Source organism: Oryzias latipes, chromosome 11 (genome assembly GCF_053564925.1).
Source record: "Oryzias latipes strain Hd-rR chromosome 11, Olatipes_Hd-rR_3.1".
Lineage (NCBI taxonomy): Eukaryota > Metazoa > Chordata > Actinopteri > Beloniformes > Adrianichthyidae > Oryzias > Oryzias latipes.
Window position 1 is genome coordinate 21,725,457 of NC_136247.1, and position 21,954 is coordinate 21,747,410.

Below are 21,954 nucleotides of genomic sequence, written 5' to 3' on the forward strand. Positions count from 1 at the left end.
GTTATTTTGGGAGTACAAAGAAGCAAGCGCTGTCAAATTGTCAGGATTTTGACAAAACAGGTGGTATCAGTTCTCATGGCATTTCTACTCACCACGGGATTTTTTAGTTCGCTCCAAAAAAAAAGAAAAAATCCACCGTTTCTTTTGTTTGTTTTGTACTTCAAATGTAGCGGTGAATGTCAGCAGCTTTGAAACAGTGACACAGCTCATTTTATCTGTTTTAGATTTACAATGATGCAAAAAAAGAAAAAAACAGTGTATGCATTCTTAAAAGAAACAACAGCCATTGCACCACCCTTCACAAAGGTTTTATTTTCTTCTACAGCCCATAAAACATTTAGATGCCTGAATTTGACGAGGTTTCAAGGTTTTTCTAAAACTTCTGCTTACTGGTTTGAAGGGCAGCCTTTTATACGACTTGACATATACCGTATTTTCCAGACTATAAGTCGCTCCGGAGTATAAGTCGCACCAGCCCAAAAATGCATTATAAAGTAGAAAAAAACTCAGAAAAGTCGCACTGGACTATAAGTCGCATTTTGACGGGAAATTTATTTGACAAAATCTGAGACCAAGAACTAATAACTTGCACAACCTCATGACACAATCATAGCAGACTGTTTATCTCATAATTTCACAGTAAGTCATTCTCATACTTATTTATTTATTCCTTTAATGAAGCATCATTGTCCAACTAATTCTCTGTTTTCATCCTGTATTTGTAGAAACATTTGTCATTTTTATTGCATTTCTGAATCTATGAAATCATTGGAAAATAGAATATTATGTTGTTAGCCTTCAAGATCTTACTGTAAAAAAAGTTTGCTGATTATCTGAGTCACTTAACATACTCCTAACACTTAACATACCTCATACATCAAATTTAGCCAGGAACATCATCTCTGTTCCTCACAAATGAACATAACAGGAGGGTTAACAATGTATTTATTTCAATTTATTTCTAATATAAGTCTCTGCGAAGTATAAGTCGCACCCCTTGCCAAACTATGAAAAAAAGGGCGACTTATAGTCCGGAAAATACGGTAATAGATGTTAAGAAATTGGAAATTAAATGCAAAGTAAAAATGAGCCAATGGATTTGATTAATTATTATTATTTTTGGCTAATACAAAAATTCAAATGTCAAATTAGCTTATTATGTTGAATGTGAAATTTTGGAAATGCAAAAACGAGCGTCTCTCAATAAATTGTCTTTGGTTTATATCGGGATTATTGCTCTATAGAAATCTGAATTTATATGAATACGTTAATGAATGTAAGAATGATGTAAACCCAAAAAAGATACTTTTTTCTGGGGCATCCATGAAAATGCAAAAACTAGTTGATTATCACAATTATATGTATAAAAGTGAGAACAGCCAGGAAGAGTCTGCATTGCCAGCACCGTTCCTAGGGTAAAGCACTCACACCCACTTTCTCAACGGAGGTAGTGGTGATTGGCTAAAAAAACGTTCATTTCATGTGCACAATATTCACATCCTTTTTTTTTTGCAAAAGTTCGGATGTTGTTTGTTTTCCTGGGTGAAACGCAGACACGCTGCCGTGTCCGGCTCTAGGCTGATGTCATGACATGGGCGGTACCCACTAGGAGAAAAAGGCAGAGCCTCAGAGTTTGAGTTGTCTTACTTCAGGGTTGGAAAAGTGAGCCTAGAAAATAACTCACATTTCATTAAAAAATGTGTTCTTTAGTGTGCCAAGGGTAATATAATTTAATATATATGGATATAGTTTACCCTGAAGGACTTGTTTTCAGATCATGCCTCAATCTGGTGTGTAGATTAGGCTGAGTCAGCACTGTTTGCAGCAGGAAGCTGCCTCTTTATTTTTAAAGTGTTCCTAGTGGTCTTTTAACGATTATTTTGCAGTTTTTTGCCAAAATCCCCAAACTTGTGTTGTTTTCTTGTACATAATTTCTGCTGTAGTTCATTAGAAATTCACCTCTGATTTGTGGGTGGGACTGTAAGAACAGAGCAATTCCGCCCCCCTTTCCCTCCTTGTTACTAAAAGTTCAGATCAGGGGAGAGGAACCTGGTTGTAGATAATAATGGAAGGAAGTGGAATTTACATAACTTTAGGTGGAAGCACGTGGTTTTTTTGTTTTTTTTTGAATATTTGATGTGTTATTTAGAAGTTAGGAATAAGAAAGTCTTTGACCCATAAATATCTCCTTTTTTAATTACTTTTTAGTTACCTTTTTACTTTGTAGGTTTAAAACATAGTTGATCATGTTTGTTAAATTCTTTGTTAAATGAGCACTAAGAATCCGTAAAGGAATGTTTTTTTTTAGTCCTTCTCTGATGAAAATCATGTCTTTGAGTTTTTGACATGTACGTGTGGCATATTTCTTATGAAAGAGAACAAATGTAATAAAAATGCTTTTTTTCTAACAGCTTTTATTCGTCTGCTCCTGATTCACAATGATTTGAATAAATGCAATGTCAAGCTTGATTTTCTTGATACGTGTCCTCCATTACCAGAAAAAAAACATGTTAAAAACACCAAAAGCACGACTTTCACCGGAGTGGTTGTTAGCAACCCAAAGCTGCTTTTCTCTGCGACGGAATCGGCTGAAATGTCATTAATTTTGTAAACGGTTGAAGAGTGATGATTGTCGACAGATTATAAACACTAGAACTAAAGAAGTTGTGTTGGTCTCGTCTTAAACTTCTGTCCTGTTTAGTCAGTTCATCATTTCTGCTATGCTGATGTAACTTTACACCTTTTTTTTTTAGTAGTGTACAGATAGGCCTACTCCAGACAAAAAGTCAAGTAAAAACAATTTCTGACTTTCTTAGCAGTTGCAATAGATTATTTATGTCTTCATAGGTTCAGAGAGTTTGGGAAGGTAAAAGGATACATTTGTTTTAAGTTATTTTAAGTATTGGCTATAAAGTAAAGTAAGGTGAAATGGATTTGCATAATGCATATGTGGTCCAGCAGCAGACTTTTTGTGTGAATGTGTGAACATTTCTCATTAGGAGAGCAAAAGGAATGAGGGAAGGGGGGCTGAGCAAGGTTTTAATATTCCCTCGAGCATCAAGTCAAAATTTAAGTCTGAAATATTCCGGTACTTTCCGAGCATCAAAGTTGTTCTCATTATTACCCTCCGTTCCTCTTTCCTCGCCTCTTCCAAAATGCCTCCATCTTCTTTCTTCTCTCTCAATCAATCCTCCCCCCCCATTCTATCTTTTCCTGTGCCAAATGTATTTCTCTCTGGTCATGGATGAAACAGATAGTCTGCTTTAATAATTCCTCATCAGAGTTTTAAACTACTTGCTCATCTACGGAGCTTCATGGACCGAGCAGAGGTGTGGCTTGCCTTTTCCTCCTATTTGATCCATTGCTAAATTCAATTTTTCTATCTTTTTTGTGTGTAACTTAAATAATAATTCAGTCTATTTGCTTTTTGAAGACAAGATTTATTACATTTTATGATAATAAATAATGGATAAGATAAAGACAAAACTGGTAAAGAAAAACCTAGCATGAAAATAATGAAAAAAAATATAGATTATTCAAAACAGAGAGACATTTTGCAACTTAAACTCCAATCATCTTTTCGTCTATTGTAAAAGCATTCCCAGTTTTCTTTTGTTTATGTGTCATTGTTAGCCCAAATGATAAAACCTGTGTCGTTTTCTAGAACATAGTTTCTGCAGAGCAGCAGTAGTTAATCAGAAATTCACGTCTGAGGTCTGGCGGATGTGTTGGCGTACAATAGGGTTGTGCCGATGGACGATATCATCGTGATGGGTGACTGACATCCCGATGGAGAGACCACCATCGTGATGCCACGCCCCCGCCACGTTGCGCGTCGACACCATAATCCGCAGTTACATGTACAAAATATCTTGATGGGATCAATGGTCGGATTAGAATCCAACTGTGTACATGGGCCCAGAAAAATGTTTTCAGAATATAAAAACGTTCACTAAAGTCACACTTTCCGTCGGAATAAATCATTCGCACATGCGCAGTAGGGTTTGAAAACCGGAAGGATATAACTTCCGCCGAGCGGCTTTTTTTTTCAAACTTTATTGAATGCAACAATTCAATACAAAACAATGTTAAACAGCGCCGAGCGGCTATATACATTGACATGTCAGCTCGGTAATATACGAGACGATCTTGTAAACGTGCTTTTAACAATGTTACGGTTATTATGAAACACCTGTTCGCTCATCATTTGAATTTTAATCCGTGTGGTCAGTGCTTTTTCTGAACGAAGCCAGGATTAGCAGTATGCTAACACGGGCTAACAACATTAGCTTTGGGTGGTGCTGCTTGCTGGCTGCACGTAAACATGTAAGAATAACATCAGCCTTTATTTAGTCGGGACACGACTGGAAACACAAATCCGCGTGATTGTTTGAATGTTTTCTAAGGACTGAACGACATTTCTGCTTTGAAACTCAAACCACTGTGTGTGCTGACGATCCGAGCTGTGCTCAGACACACACTTTTAGACCCGGTTCTGAGTTCGGTTGCTTGTATCCCTAGAGCTGCGGGACGGATCGCAGTCTTAAATCTCCCACACATAGCGCTCATGTAACAAAGCACCCCCCCCCCTTCCCCTTAAACACAAAGCTGGAAGTCCGCACTCCGCCGGTCCACTTCACTAGTTAAGTGCGGGAGCGGACTACTTCTTTTCTATTTTGTTTGTTACTTTTTTTGTTAAAGTCACTTCCCTCAGTTTATACTGGATCATCGCGGATGAGTCATTAGTTGGGAAATAAAATGAAAAAAGCAAAAAAACGAATAGCAGTTGTATAAGAACGGCCAATTTAAGGGACATCACCCAACCCTAGCGTACAAGTAACAGATTGTCCCAATGTTTACACTCCTGCTGGCTTATAGCCCCTCGCAACCCCAACCACTCATTACCGGTGCAACTCTTTTGAGCCAGATGCCAGCTCAGGCGAGGAAAACAAAGGCATACGTGGATCTATGGATGCATCAGAATGGAGCGGACGGGAACTTTGTGGCCCACCGATTGTAGCCTCTGCACCACAAATGTGATCTTTTTCAGACTGCATTTTTTGATCTCCTACTGATTCACAACAATTTGAATAAAGAAATACTCAGAAATGCACATTTTAGGCTTAATTTTTATTCTATATGCCTTTTATCGTGAGAAAAAGGCAACAAGAACATGTTAAAAACACCATTTTCTAAAACACTTTTTGTAAATGATTCACCATATCCTAATGTTTTATTGAAAAGTTTCTGGAACTCAGGAAAATAAACAGTTAAAAAACAGCTTGTCTAAAGATGGAACTTCTGGCATCATGGAATACTGCTTCACAACCTAAAGCTCTTTAAAACTTGTTGCAAAATACAATCAATGTTGACTGGGATTTGTGTTTGTGTGCCGACCATAGGTGATTCAGATCAACTTCGAGGACTTTGACCTGGAAATAGCATACGATACTCTAACAATTGGAGATGGGGGAGAAGTGGGAGATCCTACAACAATCTTGCAAGTGTAAGTATGGCAGATTTTCTTATTTTCTGTGGTCATCAGCCAGAGGTCTGAACTACAGCAGTACAGCAGTGGTCCAGCTGATGTACAGCAGCAGTAGACAAATGACAAAATAGTTTGATCTGTTTTCCTTCATTTTTTCGTTGACGAACGAAGAGCAGTATGTTTTCTCCAGGAAAAAGAAAAAGCGATCACTGATATGTAGCAGATTGTAAGCTTCAACATTCAATGCACAACCAGATTGACCAGCTGTTTGTTTAACCAGCAGTGATAGCGTCAGTCTGTTAAACTCTTCACGCCACATTTAACATGTTCAATGTCAAAGCCATCTGAGCAAACGATAATACTATGTTTTGTTTTCTTCTTCATTGCGCACACTTAGTCTGATTGGAAAGGTATGTTAAGGTAATCAAGTTGTAGGGTGGCACAGTGATTGGCGCTCTTGCCTCACAACAAGAAGTTCAAATCCTGGCTGGATCCTTTGTGCGTTGAGTTTGCATGTTCTCCCCATGCTTGTGTGGTTTTTCTTCCTCCCAAAGTCCCAAAACATGCTTCGTAGGTTAACTGGTGACTCTAAATCACTCCCAGGTGTGAATGTGAGTGTGGGTGAGACCCTGTTATAGACTGGCGACTTGTTCAGGGTGTCGCCCGGCCTTCGCCCAACAGTTTATTGGCTCCAGCAGCCCCATAACCCCAAAGAGGGATTCAGTGGGTTCTCAAGAGAAATAGATGTATGGTAGGATGGATGGTTGGATGGATGGAAAGGCAGCCTTGGACATCTAATGGTGTGTTTGATAAACAACACAAGCAGCAAAAGCTAAAAGAATAAATCGAGTGCGTTTTGGCTTGTTTGAGTTTTGAATAAGAAAGAAAGAAAACAAAAGATAGGCAGACAGACAGGCAGGTTGATTTATTTATTTTGAATAATTGATTTTGTAGCCTGCTATTTTTGGTTTTTTTTTTTGTTGGTTTGATAGAAGCCAAAGTACGAGCATCATTTCCATCATTTGGGTTTTTTTTATCCAACAAATATTTCATCTTGCATAGCCTCTGAATTTGATTACAGCTATGACTACATTGTCAAAATATATGGTCTTTGTCCTTATCTGAAATGATTGTAAAAGTTTTGCGTTTCTGTTTCCCAGCCTGTCGGGAAGCTTTGTGCCTGACCTGATCGTGAGCATGACCCACCAGATGTGGCTGCATCTTCAGGCTGACGAGAGTGTTGGGTCTGTAGGATTTAAAATCAACTATAAAGGTAAGTCAAGGAGCATAATGTGGGGATGTAAAACAACATAGATCAGATTAAGGTGGGCCCAACCTGGAAAATGTATTTTGTGTCTAGTAAATTGATGTTGAACTTCAGGGTGAACTCTGAAAATATGTATGTAAAAACAAAGCAGGTATTTTCTCCATCAGTGAAATGATCGAGTGAGGGGGTCTGCTTTCCTGAAAGCATGTTAGCTTGGTCTGTTGAGTCTTCGGATTGTTTATCAAAAATGCTTTCAAAAACAAAATGCAAGAATGCACAAAAAATGATGATATAGATGAAATGCATTTTTCCTGTATGCTGATTTTTCATCTCCATGCAAAGTTAAGTATTAACAGTTGATAATTTCTTTTTTTACTTCTAAATGTAGTTAATTTAGTACAGGGGAAAGCTCTGCTGAACAAAGAGTCCCATTAAGGTGCCATCTCTGGTGGTATTATTGTCATAATGAGATCACAGTTCACACAGTTCTAACACTATTATGACCACTGTTCTGTGCTTTTGGGAGCTCAGGCTTCAGTGTTTTAAGTCCTGCTCTAATCATCTTTTGATCTTTTGTAAAATCGTTGCCAGTGGTCTCTTAAATATGATTATGTTGCTTTTAGCCCAAAAATGTTGGTTTTTAGGACCTAGTTTCTGCAGAACGGCAGTAGACTTTTTAGGATTTCACCTTTGAGACTGTTGTTGCGAAGTATTTACCATTATCCATATGTTAATGGCCTCCCCCTGCTAGTTTACAGAATGGAGTGGAGCACAGAGTTTGTTTTGGTTTGCCGATGGCAGCTTCTGCATCACAACCACAAGCTTTTTCAAATTTTTCAAAATGTCTGCTCGTTGATTTACAACAAATTGGATAAATAAATACTCAGAAATGCATTTTTTAAATTGATATTCTTGATAAATGTCTTCCATCTTCAGCAAAATGCCACAAAAACGTGTTGAAAAGAGCAAAAACACAATTTTCTTTGAAGTGGGTCTTTTAAACAGTAGGAGTAAAAACAATGGGATCATTATTGACATCAAATGTTTTAAACTACTTATGAGTAGTTATGATTTTCATTTCCATCCTTACTGCACTTTAAGACACTAATAAGACTTTTTTTTATTTTTTCCTTCTTTTTCAAAAAGCCACAGTGCGGCTTTTAATCCAAAGCCCTTTATGTATGGAATCATTCTGGTTGTGTTTACTGATGTTGAAGCGATTTTGGGAGGAACACAGCGCTCTGTCAAAATGTCAGTCTGCTTGTTATAAGAGTTGCAAACAAGGTTAAGTTTTTTTGTAAATTCACAAACTCAGCTAACATGCAGCGGTGTGACATAAGTATAAAATGTACAAGTATACAGTATACAGTGCCCTACCCGCCAATTTTAACTGCACCCCCTTAGTACGCAAGTACCTTGCCCCTGGGTGCTGGGCCCAACTGTGGCCGAGCCTGGTCGGGCCAAGTTTACAACACCCCTGGTGGGCCCCCCTTTCTACCCGGGGCGCTCCCCTCCTGGGCGGGGGCGGCTGGCCCCTGCCTTGCTCCTCCCTGGACCAACCTTGGGCCGGGTGGGTGGCTGCCTGGAGTGCGGAGCGGGTCTCCCTTGGGGGGTCCTGGCTCGTACCTGGGGTTGGGGCGGGGGGATGCCCGGAACTCCTGGGGGGTGTTGGGCTGCTCGTCTGGGGCTGTGGGCGCCCTTCTCGGGTGGGGCCCTGCGTTGGGCTCTCCCGGCGCGGCGGGGGGAATGCTCTCCTGGTTGGGCTGGGGCGGCGCTCCCTTTCCCTCCATGCCTCTCTGCTCTCTGGCTCTGGGGGCCTCGCGGCGGTCCTGCTGGCCCTGGCCTGGGTGGCGTACTGGGTCGCCCGGGCGGCGGTTGTTCCCTGCCTGCTGCCGTGTGGCGTTGGGGGTTCCGGCTGCAGCTGCTGCTGCGGCGGGGGTCTTGGTGTGGGGATGGCTGGGCACTCTCCTTCCTTCTTTTCAGATTCCACCGTCCATTTTAGAAAAACATAAACACTCACCTGAGCACAGGTGTTAGCTCACCTTTGCACTAACAGTTTGCATGATTGAATGACTGAAATATTTCACACTAGTTGGTTTAAAGGCATAAGTATGCGTGTGTGAACACTATCGGTTTTGTGTACATGTTGACATGTGGACATTTTTTTTCAGCCAGCAGGTGTGTTGATAACATTTGAGTGTGCGTGTGGACAAGCCCCGCCCTTTTTGTACTACATTTGAACCTTACCGTAATGATAAACAACCAGTAAACTTGTTTCTTTATGCTGCTTCATGGTTTTATCCCCCCCCCCCATCCTATTATCACCCTCTTACCCCCCCCCCCCCCCCCCCTAACATCCCTCTCTCTTCTTCCCTTCTTTCCTTTTCCGTCCGGTCCAACACCAAAGATTTTCAAACATGATTGAAATTAATAAAGTTTGGCCTCAATTCCAAAGGGGTTTATTCAGACATAATTTTGGTTTGCCTGAAGATTAATAACCCCTCTTGTTAAAGTAAAATATGTCCAACACAAGAGGCCCTCAGCTCTCATCTGCCTGCCCAGCTGTTGGACAGGACAAGAAAAAAAAAATGTACAAGCATAATATGACATAGTTTAAAAATGACAGTGGGCTCTATAATCCAGTGCACCTCTATTGTCCAGAAAGCACAGTAATCAAATATATAAAGCATGTCATTTAACTTGCAATCACGCACAACACATCAACACAACAAAATCTTGTTAAGTCAAATTTACTAGCTGCACTGGCAGATAATTTGACTTATTTTTAGTCAATTTTTTCTAGAATTAAGATAGTGGTTTTTTGCAGTGCATGCAAAGCACCACAACATTTGATCATAAAGATAATCCTCCTCTCTTTAACAAATTGATTCATCCATGTGATTTCTCAAGCTATCTATAAAGCGCTTTGAATAAATCACATATTTAAAGAGAATAAAAGGCTTGTCTATGTGTTCAATTGATTTCCCAGTAGCTGTTTCATTTAGTGCAAATTAATTGAAAGTGATCTTTGAAACCTGTGGTTGCCCCCACTGCATCAGCGCACAGCAGGCAGTCGGCTGAAAGGCAAAGATGTTTTCATATTAAACATAGAAAGTATTGAGTCTGGAAGCTCATAGAGCAAAAGTGCAGATAACATTTCTCTTAGACCCCTGCTGTTTCTACCTTTTGATTGTTTAGAAAGAACGTTTCATAAGGAGTTACAGATATCCTCACACATGGAAAAAAATGTGAAGTGTTGAACTCTGACAGACTGCAGGTCTGCAGGCAGCCTGTAACTGAATGCAGTTCCAGGCTGCCTCAGCAGACTTGGATGTGATCCTGGAGTCAGTTAAAGACTTTCATGTGGTGGATCTGACAGGTCTGATTGGTCTACTGACAGGGAGTCAGACATCTACTAAATGATTTAGGCACTAAGTGCTTTGTGGAATTTTACAAGGATGGAACTGAATCTTGAGCTTTGGGGCAAGTTTTCTCTTCCTAATGTTAATTCCTCTCATTATGGGAGCCCTCTGCGTTTTTTTTAAAATGAGAATTTAGATGTAAAACCCGCAGAATCATGTCAGACATGTTCAATTTTCTGATGGAGTTGACCTCTGACCTACAGAGGTGGAGTAATTTGACAGCTGGTGTGCTTTACAGATTTTTTTTAAATATACCCTGAGGAGATCCTACGGCACATCCATGCCAAATTTGGTGCTTGTACAAAATGCACGATTATTTAATTAACCTGCTCCACTTTTAGGGTAGGATGTATAATTTCTGCTTGATGTCAGGTGCCATCTTGTTGCAGCCAGGTCCCTCTCAAAAAAATCAAAAATTACTTCAGTGCGCTTCCATTAAACATATGCTCAAAACTTTATCGGAATCCTAGGAATATATAAAAAAACAATTTCTCGATTACACTGTTTCCAATAAATCATAATTATGCGAATAAATACAAACCAACTCACACGATAAGTCATTCAAAAACATGACGACGGATGTGAGGAATACTTTAATTCATTCAAATCGGCACTAGCGCTCATCATCATCTATCAAAGGAGTCGTTGGCGTCTTAGTCAAGCCATGGCACGGCGAGCTTCTTACACGTGGGAGTGGCAATGGTTGACGTGATTTTGGGAAATTGTAGTTGGTCATTTTACAGAGGAGCCTTGATTCCAACATTTCGGCATGACTTGCTCAACTTTTGATGAGCTGTGCGATGCTTTGGGACCTCTGGTGACCGCTGTGCAGTGTCCAAGGCAGCCAGTGGTATCCGGCTGTTGGTCACGTGACTCATTTAATGTGGAAAAAGTGTTTCCAATGAAGTTTTCTAAAATATGTCGATCTTGATGCACCTCAAAAACCACCTTCTCGAAGCGCAATTTTTTGTTTTGTTTTTGATAAACGCAAGCTTCTTTTTTTTTTAATTGTCGTGTCTCCATTTGGCAAATTTATTTTTGCAAATCCAATTGCCATGGCCTCTCTCCTTCACGGTGGTGGTCACTTTGAGTCAACATGTGGGGGGGGGGCTTTAGAGAAATGCAGGGCACAACACAGAGAAGCATGTCAAAGTAGATTTCAGCATTGCTCAGTAAGTTACAAGGCTGACAATATGGGACCATGGAGGGATTAGGACTTTGGAGGAGCAGAGCCTTGGTGGGCGTGGTAGGTGGTAAGGAGTGGTGGGAGCTGTACAATCCTGCTCAAAGCTTTAATTCTTTTTTTTTTCTGTCTGGATATATTTTGATGGTCTGAAAGGCTCTCAGGACAAGATAAACTAATGTGTTGTCCTTGAAATACTCTGCCTGTCAAAAAGGAACAAGCCATAACAACAAACACCTTTTTTTTTTTTTACTTTTCTTCTCTGGGTCCTACTTTTGCCATAACTTTCACTGTGAAAAGTTCTTGCAGTAGCCTGTAGCAGATAAATGTGTTTGTCCCAGAGTTGCTGTCTCCATCACCCACAAGATTTAATGTTGAGGTGGGTGATTGTGTGGAATGTATGTGTTTGTAGTGGATGCACATGGTAGGAACCTGGTTTTTAAAGAATAATATCATTAAATACATCAACTTAAAGTCACGTTTTTACCACCCAGTTGATGTGTTTTATTTGAGTGGATTTGTTTCAGGCAGGTACTCCATCAGTGCTCCAACGAAGCTCCACCAACAAGTCAGTCACCTCTCCTCACACTAGTGCTCACTTCTCTTCTCTCTCAGTGTCTGACTCTCATTTTTCCTCATTACACATTTGTTTCTTCCCCGTTCTGTCATTCCCTTCTGTCTGAAATCATAACATTTTCTCACATAGTGCTCTCTAATGCACTTTTGTTTGGCTCCATTCTTTTCCTTTTTTCTCTCGGTGCAATTTGTGTGTCAGACATTCTTTTCCCCACTGTGTCAAATGGCACGCGCTGCTTTTTTCTTTTCCTCTTTTGAACTTTTTTTGCTCTCTGTCTATCTGTGTGCTTTCCTCAGTCCCTGTCTCACTCTGAGTTCCTCTCTTTCGGTTGTCACCGCTCAACTGTTATTAAAGACAAGGTCACCAAGCTGGCAGCACTTTGATTCCTATACCAATCATACACTTCCTTTAGGCCCGGTGGCTTTGTGGGAGAGGGTCTGTGAGGATTGGACTTCCTTCCCACGGATCCCATCACAGCCTGGCAGCCTGGTATCTGGGGAGTTTTTGAGGCCGGATGGGCACCACAGGCTCCGTGTTGTCTTCTTCAAGTTATACTTAAGATGTATTTTTACTTGTGTGCCTTTAAAGCTGGTAGATGCTGTTTCTATGTTGATAGTTCTGACCATAGAGATACTGGCGAGTATCAGAAACTACCCTGAAATACTCTTGGCATCCTAGCTTTACAACAATTAAACACCATTCAATGAAAAACTTTCTTTTCCAATAAACTAATTTCTACACTGAAAGTTCCTCAATCTCTCATTTTTTTGAAAAAGTTATCAACTTAATTACACTCTTTTTACCACCCACTTCTCACTCTCTTAGCAAAACTTACAATTTATTTCTGTCTCATGCATAAATTCAGTTGATGGCTTACAGAAAAAGACCTACTCTGCTTTAGCTGCCCAGCTGATTGGTAAAAAATATCCAAGTGCGGGACAGCTGCTCATTCTTTGAGATGTGCCAATGCAACCTCCAAGCAGACATTATGCAAATGGGATTCATGCTAATGTTGTTAATTAAGAGAAGGAAAGAAGAAAATTCAGGATCGACAGGATAGACGTTTTCTGCAAGCAAGAAGGCCTCAGTACTGCATATACTGTTGGGTTGTTTTTTTGCAAGCTATTTTATTTAGTATTTCCAAGTATATAAAGATTAAAGATGACCCAGAAAAACTGGGAAGTACTACACATCTTTACAACAATGAGTTTTTAATACTCTCCTCATTCTGGTCAGGGTCACAGAAGGGTTACAGGAAGTTTGTGGACTCCTTTTTGGACAGGCTTTTTAAAAGCTGACAGCCTATGTAGATTAGTAATGAATAATAATATTAACAAATATCTCCTTTTATACATTTTGAAATAAACAAGACATTTTTCTCTAAATTTACAAATATTATTTTTATTTTACATACCTTTTTTCTGTCCATCTGAAAACATGAAAGAAGAAAGAACGAGAAGAAAAATGCTGAGTCAGCACCTAAAACACCTTTATAATAGTTAACATTTTGTTACCAAGTAAAAACTAAAACACAAAATGCAAAATAATGTTATTTTATCTTCTAATCAGTCCAACCATTAGGCTGATTTTATAATAATAAAATAAATAAATAATAAACTAATAGCTTTATAGTGTGATTTATTATCAACTTTTCTAATAGAAAATCAAATACTAAAGAGGAAGAAGAAAGACTTTATTATTACATTGTTTTAATGTATTGATTCTGACCCATTTTTTTCAGCTAACTTGCTGAAAAACAAACAAAAATCTATGGAAGGTTATTTGCTCATAAAGAGCGAGTGCAGAGAAGGAAGAAAAGACAATAACTTTAAAGACAAAAAAAGCTGCATTCAAGGAGTTAGAAGTTCTTTTCACTTTGAACAGCCCATTGAGATGACAATTGTTGCAATACTGGGCTGTATAAATTAATTTATCAGAAAAGGCCAGGAGTTTTCCTGGAAATTTGTACTGCGACAATTGTTCCCACGTACCAAGCTCCATATAGATAATGTGTTGACAGACTCACTAATGATATACGAGCTGCACCACTAAAAAATGTGATAAAAATAACATCACTTTTATATTCAGAAACGGCAGTTTTAGTGTTGGTTTTATTATTTCACTTAGCTGTGTCTGCCAGTCACACCTTAAAAGTTGTGTTTAAAGACCCACTCCAATGATAATGATGTTTTTGGTGTTTTTAAACATATCCTTGTGGCATTTTTATCACGATGGAGGACATATATAAAGAAAATTGAACTCAAAACTGCAGTTCTGAGTATTTCTGCTTTCAAATGGTTGTGAATCAGAAGTTGATGAAAAATGCTGTTGGAAAAAGCTTGTAGCATCGATGTAGGCGCTACAGTTGGGGGGCCAAAAGCTTATTGCTTTGGTCCATTCCAATGCATCCACTTGCTGACAAATAGATCCTCGTCTTTCTTTTGCTTGTCTGAGCTGGCAGCTGGATAACTATGATATTGCTCGCTATGTTTGTTGCACCGCTAATGATGTGTTCGGGTTGTGAGGGGCTGTAAGCTAACAAAAAATAATGTAAACAAAGGGCTAATGGGAAGTCAGGGAAGGCTCACTCCCTGCCAACAGTCCCGCCCACAACTTTGAAAGGACTTTCTAATAAACTACTGTTTTTCTGCAGAAACTATGTTCTTGAAAATGACAGGTTTCTATATTTTGGCTAAAATCAGTATAATAATAAATAAAAGACCACTGGAAATGCTGTTATACAATAGATCTAAAGATGGTGTAAGAAATAGGCACAGAAAATTCACCTTTGTGTAAAAGATTAATGCACAGTTTGTTAATATTTAAAAAAATATATAAATATGTGTACGATCAATGTTTTTAAAGCTTGAATTAAGTTGTTTCAGTGCTGCAGTTTTCTAAACAGAACCTGTACTAATATGTAATTCTATTTAAAAAAAAATCTGTATTTTTACATTAATCAATTTTGTCAAATCCCCCAAAAATATTTCACCAATCAGCAGCTCTTTTTTTCATTCAGTTTTATCCTCCCTAAATGATTTACAAACAGCTCTAAACTGGCTTTTTACACCAGATTTCATAAAGGAGCATAATTAGATAGAAACCGTAAGCTTAAAAAAATTGGACGCCACCTTCAGCCTCATTAAGGCTGGTCTGTGGAAACATGATCTGACATTAAATCAGTCCGGGACTTAAAACAGATCACCGGTTTAGCGCATGGAAAACAGCTTCTTCACCTTCTCTCCTGCTTCTCTTTGGGATGTGATCCATGGAGGCCATCAAGCAGTCATCAGCACAGTATCGTACTTTGGAGAGTACCACCACAACAGAGCGGGGATTTTAGAAAAGCACCGCCGTTTTCTATAATTTAAAAGCAACAGCTGTCAGTTGGAGTGATGCACGAACCAGCTCTCAGCACAGAGAAAAGCCTTCTGCTTCACTTTGGAGCACGAGCCGATTCCTCCCACTTGAAACAGACGCAGGTGCTCATTTGCCCTCACTCACCTTCTACTCAGTGAAGCATTGTTTTGACAAGGGATGAGGCCATTAAAGACACCTCAGACTGATTGGACTGGCAGGGAGACAGCAGTGTGTGATGAGTCTTGTGAGATACTGGATCTGAGGTCTGTGTAACAAGGCATAAAAGACATTGGTCAGGAATGGAGTGTCTTAATATGAAGCAAGAGCGTTGGATTTGTTAAAAGTAGACCCAACAGCAGCAGCAGCAGACATGTGCCAGGATCTATATTCATGCAAAATTCTGCCTGGAAACGGGCAATTATTCAGATTTAAGTGCTTTTTTTATGGCTTTATTAAATGAAGCGTACCACCTAAAAGGCCACTATTTGCTAGCTTAATTGAAATGCGTACAGAATAAATGGTAATTTTGCGAATATGTTTCCCGTGATGACTCATTCGCTCAAATCCTGGCATTTTTAAGTGCATCGTTTCAACATTATCCCATCGTGGTGTGTATGTGGCACTGCTGCGAACAACAGTCGACAAACCACGGTACGGACATCAAGAGTCTGTGTCACAGTTGGTTGATCAAGGGAGGAAATGTTAGTTCTAATACCCTCATGATAAAGATTTTATTTAGGCTACATGTTACATGGCTTATCTCTTTAATGTTCTGGTGGACTTTAATAACTCTGCAATCAAGGCTAATTTTAAGACCACTTGATACTCTAGCCACTTGCAGAAAAAGGTCAAATAAAACTGTATTCATAGATTTAAAATTCATCCCTGCTAACATGGCCAGCTTTTTTCCTTTTTTTTATGTTGTTGTGCTCTCGCCTTCTATCTGCTCATCTCATCCCAGCAGGATCTCATCACTGAGTTATAATGTCAGCCTTTACTTTTGAAATTGTGTTTTAGATTTTTCATCTGCTTTTTATGGTTTTTTATATATGATATGATTTTATTGAAGGGAAAGATGTCAAGGTGGGTTTTTACTGCACTGCTGACCCCTAGGTCTGTGTGGCTCTGTTGTGTGGATGAGTGTGTGTGTGAGGATTAAGGCAGAGAAGGATTTTTGTATCTCAAAAAATTATCCGAAGTTTGATGGGGGAAAAAAAATACTGCCAATAAACAGTATTTTTATACATCGTGTTATTTTTTTTGCATAATTTGTATAATTTGAGTGCGACTTAAACCCATGTGCAGCTTTGATTCATCAAAAAGAAATAAAATCAACCGCTAGAGGGCACTGTAGGTGTGTGTATCAGTATTAGCTAATGACACCAGCGCAGAAGAAGCGGTGCTCAATCTTACGCCAGGCTAGGTGGAATAGTTTATTGTTCCTTGTTCTTTTGCTGTATGTCACCTTTGTTCTGAATCAATAAAAAAAAGGTGGAATAGTTTAGAATAGGCACAGAAACTTAGTCATTTGGAGTAATTTGATATAATTTTTGACTTATTAACATTCTTTATTATTTATCTGAATTATTGGTAGTATGTTGCATTAATATACTGCCTTTTAACAGGAAATGTCCATTCTTGTTCCTGTATTTTGTTAAATGAATTTCTCACGAAAGTGCGATTTCTTTCTCTTTTTATAATGATCCACTTCAATAAAATTTGTGTTTCTGGTGTTGTTGTTAACATGTTCTAGTAGCATTTTTCTCATAATGGACGACATGTATAAGAGAATTTAGGATTATAACTGTGTTTCTCAGTATTTCTTATTTCAAATCATGATGGACAAGGAGCACATAAAAACCCAGCCGTTTGAAAACGCTCTCAGTTGTGACACTGCAACTGAAATGGCCGGGCCAAAGTCTCTCTGCTCCGCTCCATTCTGATACATCCACTTATAGATAAATAGATCCATGTATGTCTTCGTTTTCCTCGTCTGAGCTGGATTCTGGCTCAAAATTGTACAGCTAGAAAGTTCTAACATTGCTTGCCATTTTTGTTGCAATGCTAATGTGAACTATTGCAGCTCTGCAGAGAATAAGTCTTAAAAACATGGCACAGGTTTTTATTTTATTTTTATTATGACTAAAAAATGCATAATCATAATTAAAATACCTCTGGGAAGGATTTTGTAATAGATACAAATATAGATGGAGTGAGACTTAAAGTCCCAAAAATATGGTGCACAAGGCATATACTAGGCATGTGATGCACATTCAAGAACCCAGTTTTAGCATTTTGCATGTATAGCCTGAAAATGGCATTAAAAATGAAACGTACCCAAAACGAGCATATACGCCTGTTTACATAGACTTTTCATTAAAAATGGTCACTTGAACCTACGTTGCCTAGGCTGATGTTAACGTAGCTTATGAAAAATACATTTGGAATCAATGTGTTAAAGTTAGGGCATTGAGGGTCCATTCATTTCTGTAACCTGCTGAGTCCCTTTCGGGGTCAAAGGGTCAATTTGGGCACTGGGCATGACTTCTTTAATTAAACGGAACAGATGAAGTAAAGTCACAAAATGTTCAGTCAGATGTAGTTCAGTTTTGTGTTCTTCTAGTCTTACTTGGGGGTTTAGCTTTCATCTGGACATCCACATAAACTCCAACAACAGCTTTTAGAGGACAGGACTCACAAAACCACAGCATTGGAGACAGAACATTGCTTATTGTTAATGAGACACTGAATAAGTTGTACATGTATTACCAATAAAATTCATCACACATTTGAAAGGTTAGTTAGGAAAAAAAAAAACATAAAATGTAATACATCCTGGATCTTGTGTTAAATTCTGGTTACTGAGAACACAGAAAATATCACTAACCTCTGTTGTTGTTTTTTTTAACATTATTTACAGGAAGCTGTTTACTTTGGTAATGAATCACTTGAAAGCTCATTCAGGAATACCAGATGGCTTAGAGCCCATTACCTCCTTGTGTTTCCTTGAAGCAAAGGAAAAAAATCTTTATGAACTTTTTTTAAGTGGCAACTTGACAGTTTGTCTTGACATGTGTAGATGTGAAGATTTTAATTTATTCTTTTTGCAAGAAGCAACATTTAACAATCCTTTACAAGTTTTCCTTCATAAAAATATTTCTGCAATAATTATTCTATTGTTGCTAGAAAAATTTTCTAAAAGATAGCATGTAAATTAAATCAAAAGCTCGCAAACTGACTTTTCACATGGTGGTTTAGTGCCCAGAAAGGGCAGGTTTCTCTTGATCTAATGCTTTGCTGTCATTGATATTTCAAGTAACAGGTATTGCTGTTTCACAGTGCTGTTTGTAATGTGTCTGACCGGAAGGTGAGGGTTTGTTTTTGGTAATTGCCACTTTTGTGACATTTCCGGTGTTTGGAAGCAAAATCTCTCCAAGTTAGTAGTAATTTGGTCGGTTTCTGTTCATGTTGGAGTCATTTTTACCCTTTAGCTGGCCTTTTAATTATGTGTTGCCACACAATTGAATTATGCATAAATGGACTCAATAACCTAAATCCCAAACATGGTTTCATCCACTGACTCTGTATGGAGCCAATCAGATGTTTTGATAAAAATGTGTGCGTCCTGCTGGCCATTTCTGTTGAGAATTGGAAACGATTGATTGACAGATTCTCCTGAGCCCACTTGCAAATAGTAGGGGTGTGGCTTTCCAACAAGCTCACTCCTAAGAGTGGTTGGAGAAGCAATTACTCAGACCAAGTCAGACTTTTCCCAGCTGGCTGTCGAAGTCTGGCTCCACCATGGTGGTGTCCATAATACAAAAAAATGGCAATGAATTGACTTCATTTCATTTGAGTCAAAAGTAGGCCATTTTCTACGAGTGATGTCATACTCACTCAGTCAAGTTCTCATATGCAGTCAATGGTTTTAACATACACTTAACTATGATATTCAATTGAAACCTTGTTTTATTTGCAGATATGTATCCAGATTGTTTATGTAAAAAAAATCAGTTTAAGATTTGAAGGGGTCAGACTGACACCCTTAGATGTTGGCAACCAGTTTTTTTGCCTGTGCTGCCAACAATTACAGAAGTTTTTCTAAGAACGCTGTGACACTCAAACTTAGATGATAGTCTGGAAGGATTTGTTTTGTTGACTTAAATGATGTCCACAGGAGACGATGTTGTGTCCAGATCCAAGTGAACACCCCAGTTATGATCTGTGTTCCTCAAGTCCATTACACACTATGCTGGTGGTTACACCTCTGAAGTTGAAATGATATTTTACACTTCGTGTACCAAGCAGAACGATACATTTTAATGAGAGCAGAAAATTGATGTATTTCTTGAACACATCTCCAATCACGTCGTTCAAGCCTTGTCAGTGCCCCAGTTTTGAGTCAAAAAGCAGCAAGGAAAATGCCATCTTTGTAAGCATATTAATTAGATTATGCACAGACCATACTGTCTGATATCTACTGTGTGAACATGTCCATTTGAACAACTCCCCTTTAGTTCAAAGTAACAGAGAGTTACAATGTAATTAGAGAGGCTGCAGTTCTCATTTGATCCCAGAGAACAAATCGACTTTTCACTTAAGTCCTCATCGTCTTTGGCTTTTGTACCAATCGAGATTATTATTCGGCAAGGTTAAATGTGCTGAATGCATCTCAGCTTTGTTTTGGGAACACTTGAGATTGAATGGCTGTAGTCTAGGAGATATTGAGCATTACCACCTTTGCTCAGTTTTCCATTATTATTAGCAATACAGCCTTAAGATCTATCTAACAATAGTCACAAAAGAATAACAGCCAATGTGCTTTTTTTAAAGTTGTGTTTTTTTCCCTACCCGTTTCATTATCCGTTCCAAAATCTATTACCATACTCTCCAGGATCTGTAGTGGTGTGTGTATTCGCTCTGCACTCATTCTGGCATCAGTGTGTTGGTTTATGTTGGTATTCCCATGGACAATATGCTGCGATCCGACATGATAGAATATCATAGAACTGAATAAGATGAGACTCCAATAGCAATTCGAATTTAAAGTTGAAGTGGCCACATAGACATCCACCGTTTTCGCACAAACACACAAACACCCTCTTTTAAGGAGCCTAATCCCCTTTGTGAATCCATCACCCGTGTTGTTACGAATACAATAGGATTATTTCTGTGCGTGTGTGTGAGACAGAAACTGTGTGCGTGGGGCAGTGTGTTTGTGTGTGTTAGAGAGTGGCAGGAAGTCATAGTGCCAGAATGTTCCTACGGAGCGCCTGCTTTTTTTTTTTTCTTCCTCTGGAGCAATTTGTTCTCCCTTCTTTCGCTTTGTATTTGTGTGCCTATCTGTGTGTGTTCACATGCAGCTACGGGTGTGAGGGCACACTGTGATTGGTTGAGTCTGCGGATCTCATAAAGACGGTGTCATGATGGAAATTAATGCAATACATCACAAACGTGCACATAGGCATACGGACACACACGGCACACAGAATGCTGGGAAAACTTGCACATGCACGCATAATACACACCGTCCCTCAGCTCTGGGCCACTTCTGTAAATAAGACTAAAAGCAGGAGTGGAGAGCCAGGGAATAAAGGGAGAGAAGGGCTTTGGCAATGAAAGTATATTTTCAGGATTACTGCACAAAACATTTTTAACAGAACCGGGGTGACATGGTGGCATGTTTATGCGGAATCAAACCAGAATTTGTGAAACCTTCGGTGGAAGCTGAAAAAACGGAGACCTGTTTTGAATACTTGCAAACTCCGTCTAGACAAAATGATGAATAAAAGTGTTCCCCAGGCTGTCAAAGGTGGAGGCTTTCAGGGAAATGTGGCTAACTCAGCTAATATCAGTCATTTTAAGCTTCATGATTTCAAAATCTATGATAAACTTTTGTTTACTGTCCAAGGCAAACAAAAGTGTTAGTACAGTTTTTTTTTCTGTGGAAGGCCTGACAGCATGATAATGCTCTTTTCATCGCTGGTAATTGTATCACACTAAAACAAGTCAAATAATAACCAGTTTACTCATAATAGCTGCTGTTTCACACTTTAAAAAAAGATAAAGGCTTAGAAACTGTTATCACATGCCCTAACTATGTTATGCTTGACCCACAACTTAGTTCATTTGTTGTATCAATCTTCCATGGTGAAAATCACATCAACAAATAACTCAATGCAAAAACATAATAACGTCCGTCTCTGATCATCTTTGATTTATTTTTTGAAAGTGTTCCCAGTCTCTTAATGATTATGCCGTTTTTAGCCAAAATCTAAAAACGTGTCGGTTTCCAGGACATAGTTTCTGCAGAACAGCATGAGTTGATTAGAAATTTGCCTCTAAGTTATGGCTGGTACTGTTACCCCGCCCCCACTTCCCGTAACCGATCAAGCTTAGCTTACAGCATCTCACACCCGCAACCTAGCATTACATTTGCGTCAAAAATGGTAAGCAATTGCACGGATCTAGTCCTCCACAAGCAGATGCATCAGAATGGAGCAAAACAATAAACTTGTGGCTTGACCTAGTAGCTTCTAAATTACAGTTATAAGCTTTTTCAAACAACATTTATTTGTCTGCTACTAAATCACAAGGATTTGAATGAAGAAATACTCAGAATTGCAATTTTAAGACAATTCTTCTTTAAATATTTCC

At 38.9% G+C, this 21,954-nt stretch overlaps 1 protein-coding gene across 9 annotated transcripts in view; it reads left to right on the forward strand.

Annotated features, from left to right (window-relative positions):
- csmd3b (CUB and Sushi multiple domains 3b) overlaps positions 1–21,954 on the forward strand; it is a 478,594-nt gene that overhangs the window by 306,715 nt on the left and 149,925 nt on the right. For all 9 annotated transcript variants that reach the window (XM_078954985.1, XM_078954986.1, XM_078954981.1 and 6 more), the window contains 2 exons: positions 5,403–5,506; positions 6,649–6,761. In XM_078954985.1, coding sequence (XP_078811111.1) covers positions 5,403–5,506; positions 6,649–6,761 — 217 coding nt within the window. The remainder of the gene's footprint in view (positions 1–5,402; positions 5,507–6,648; positions 6,762–21,954) is intronic.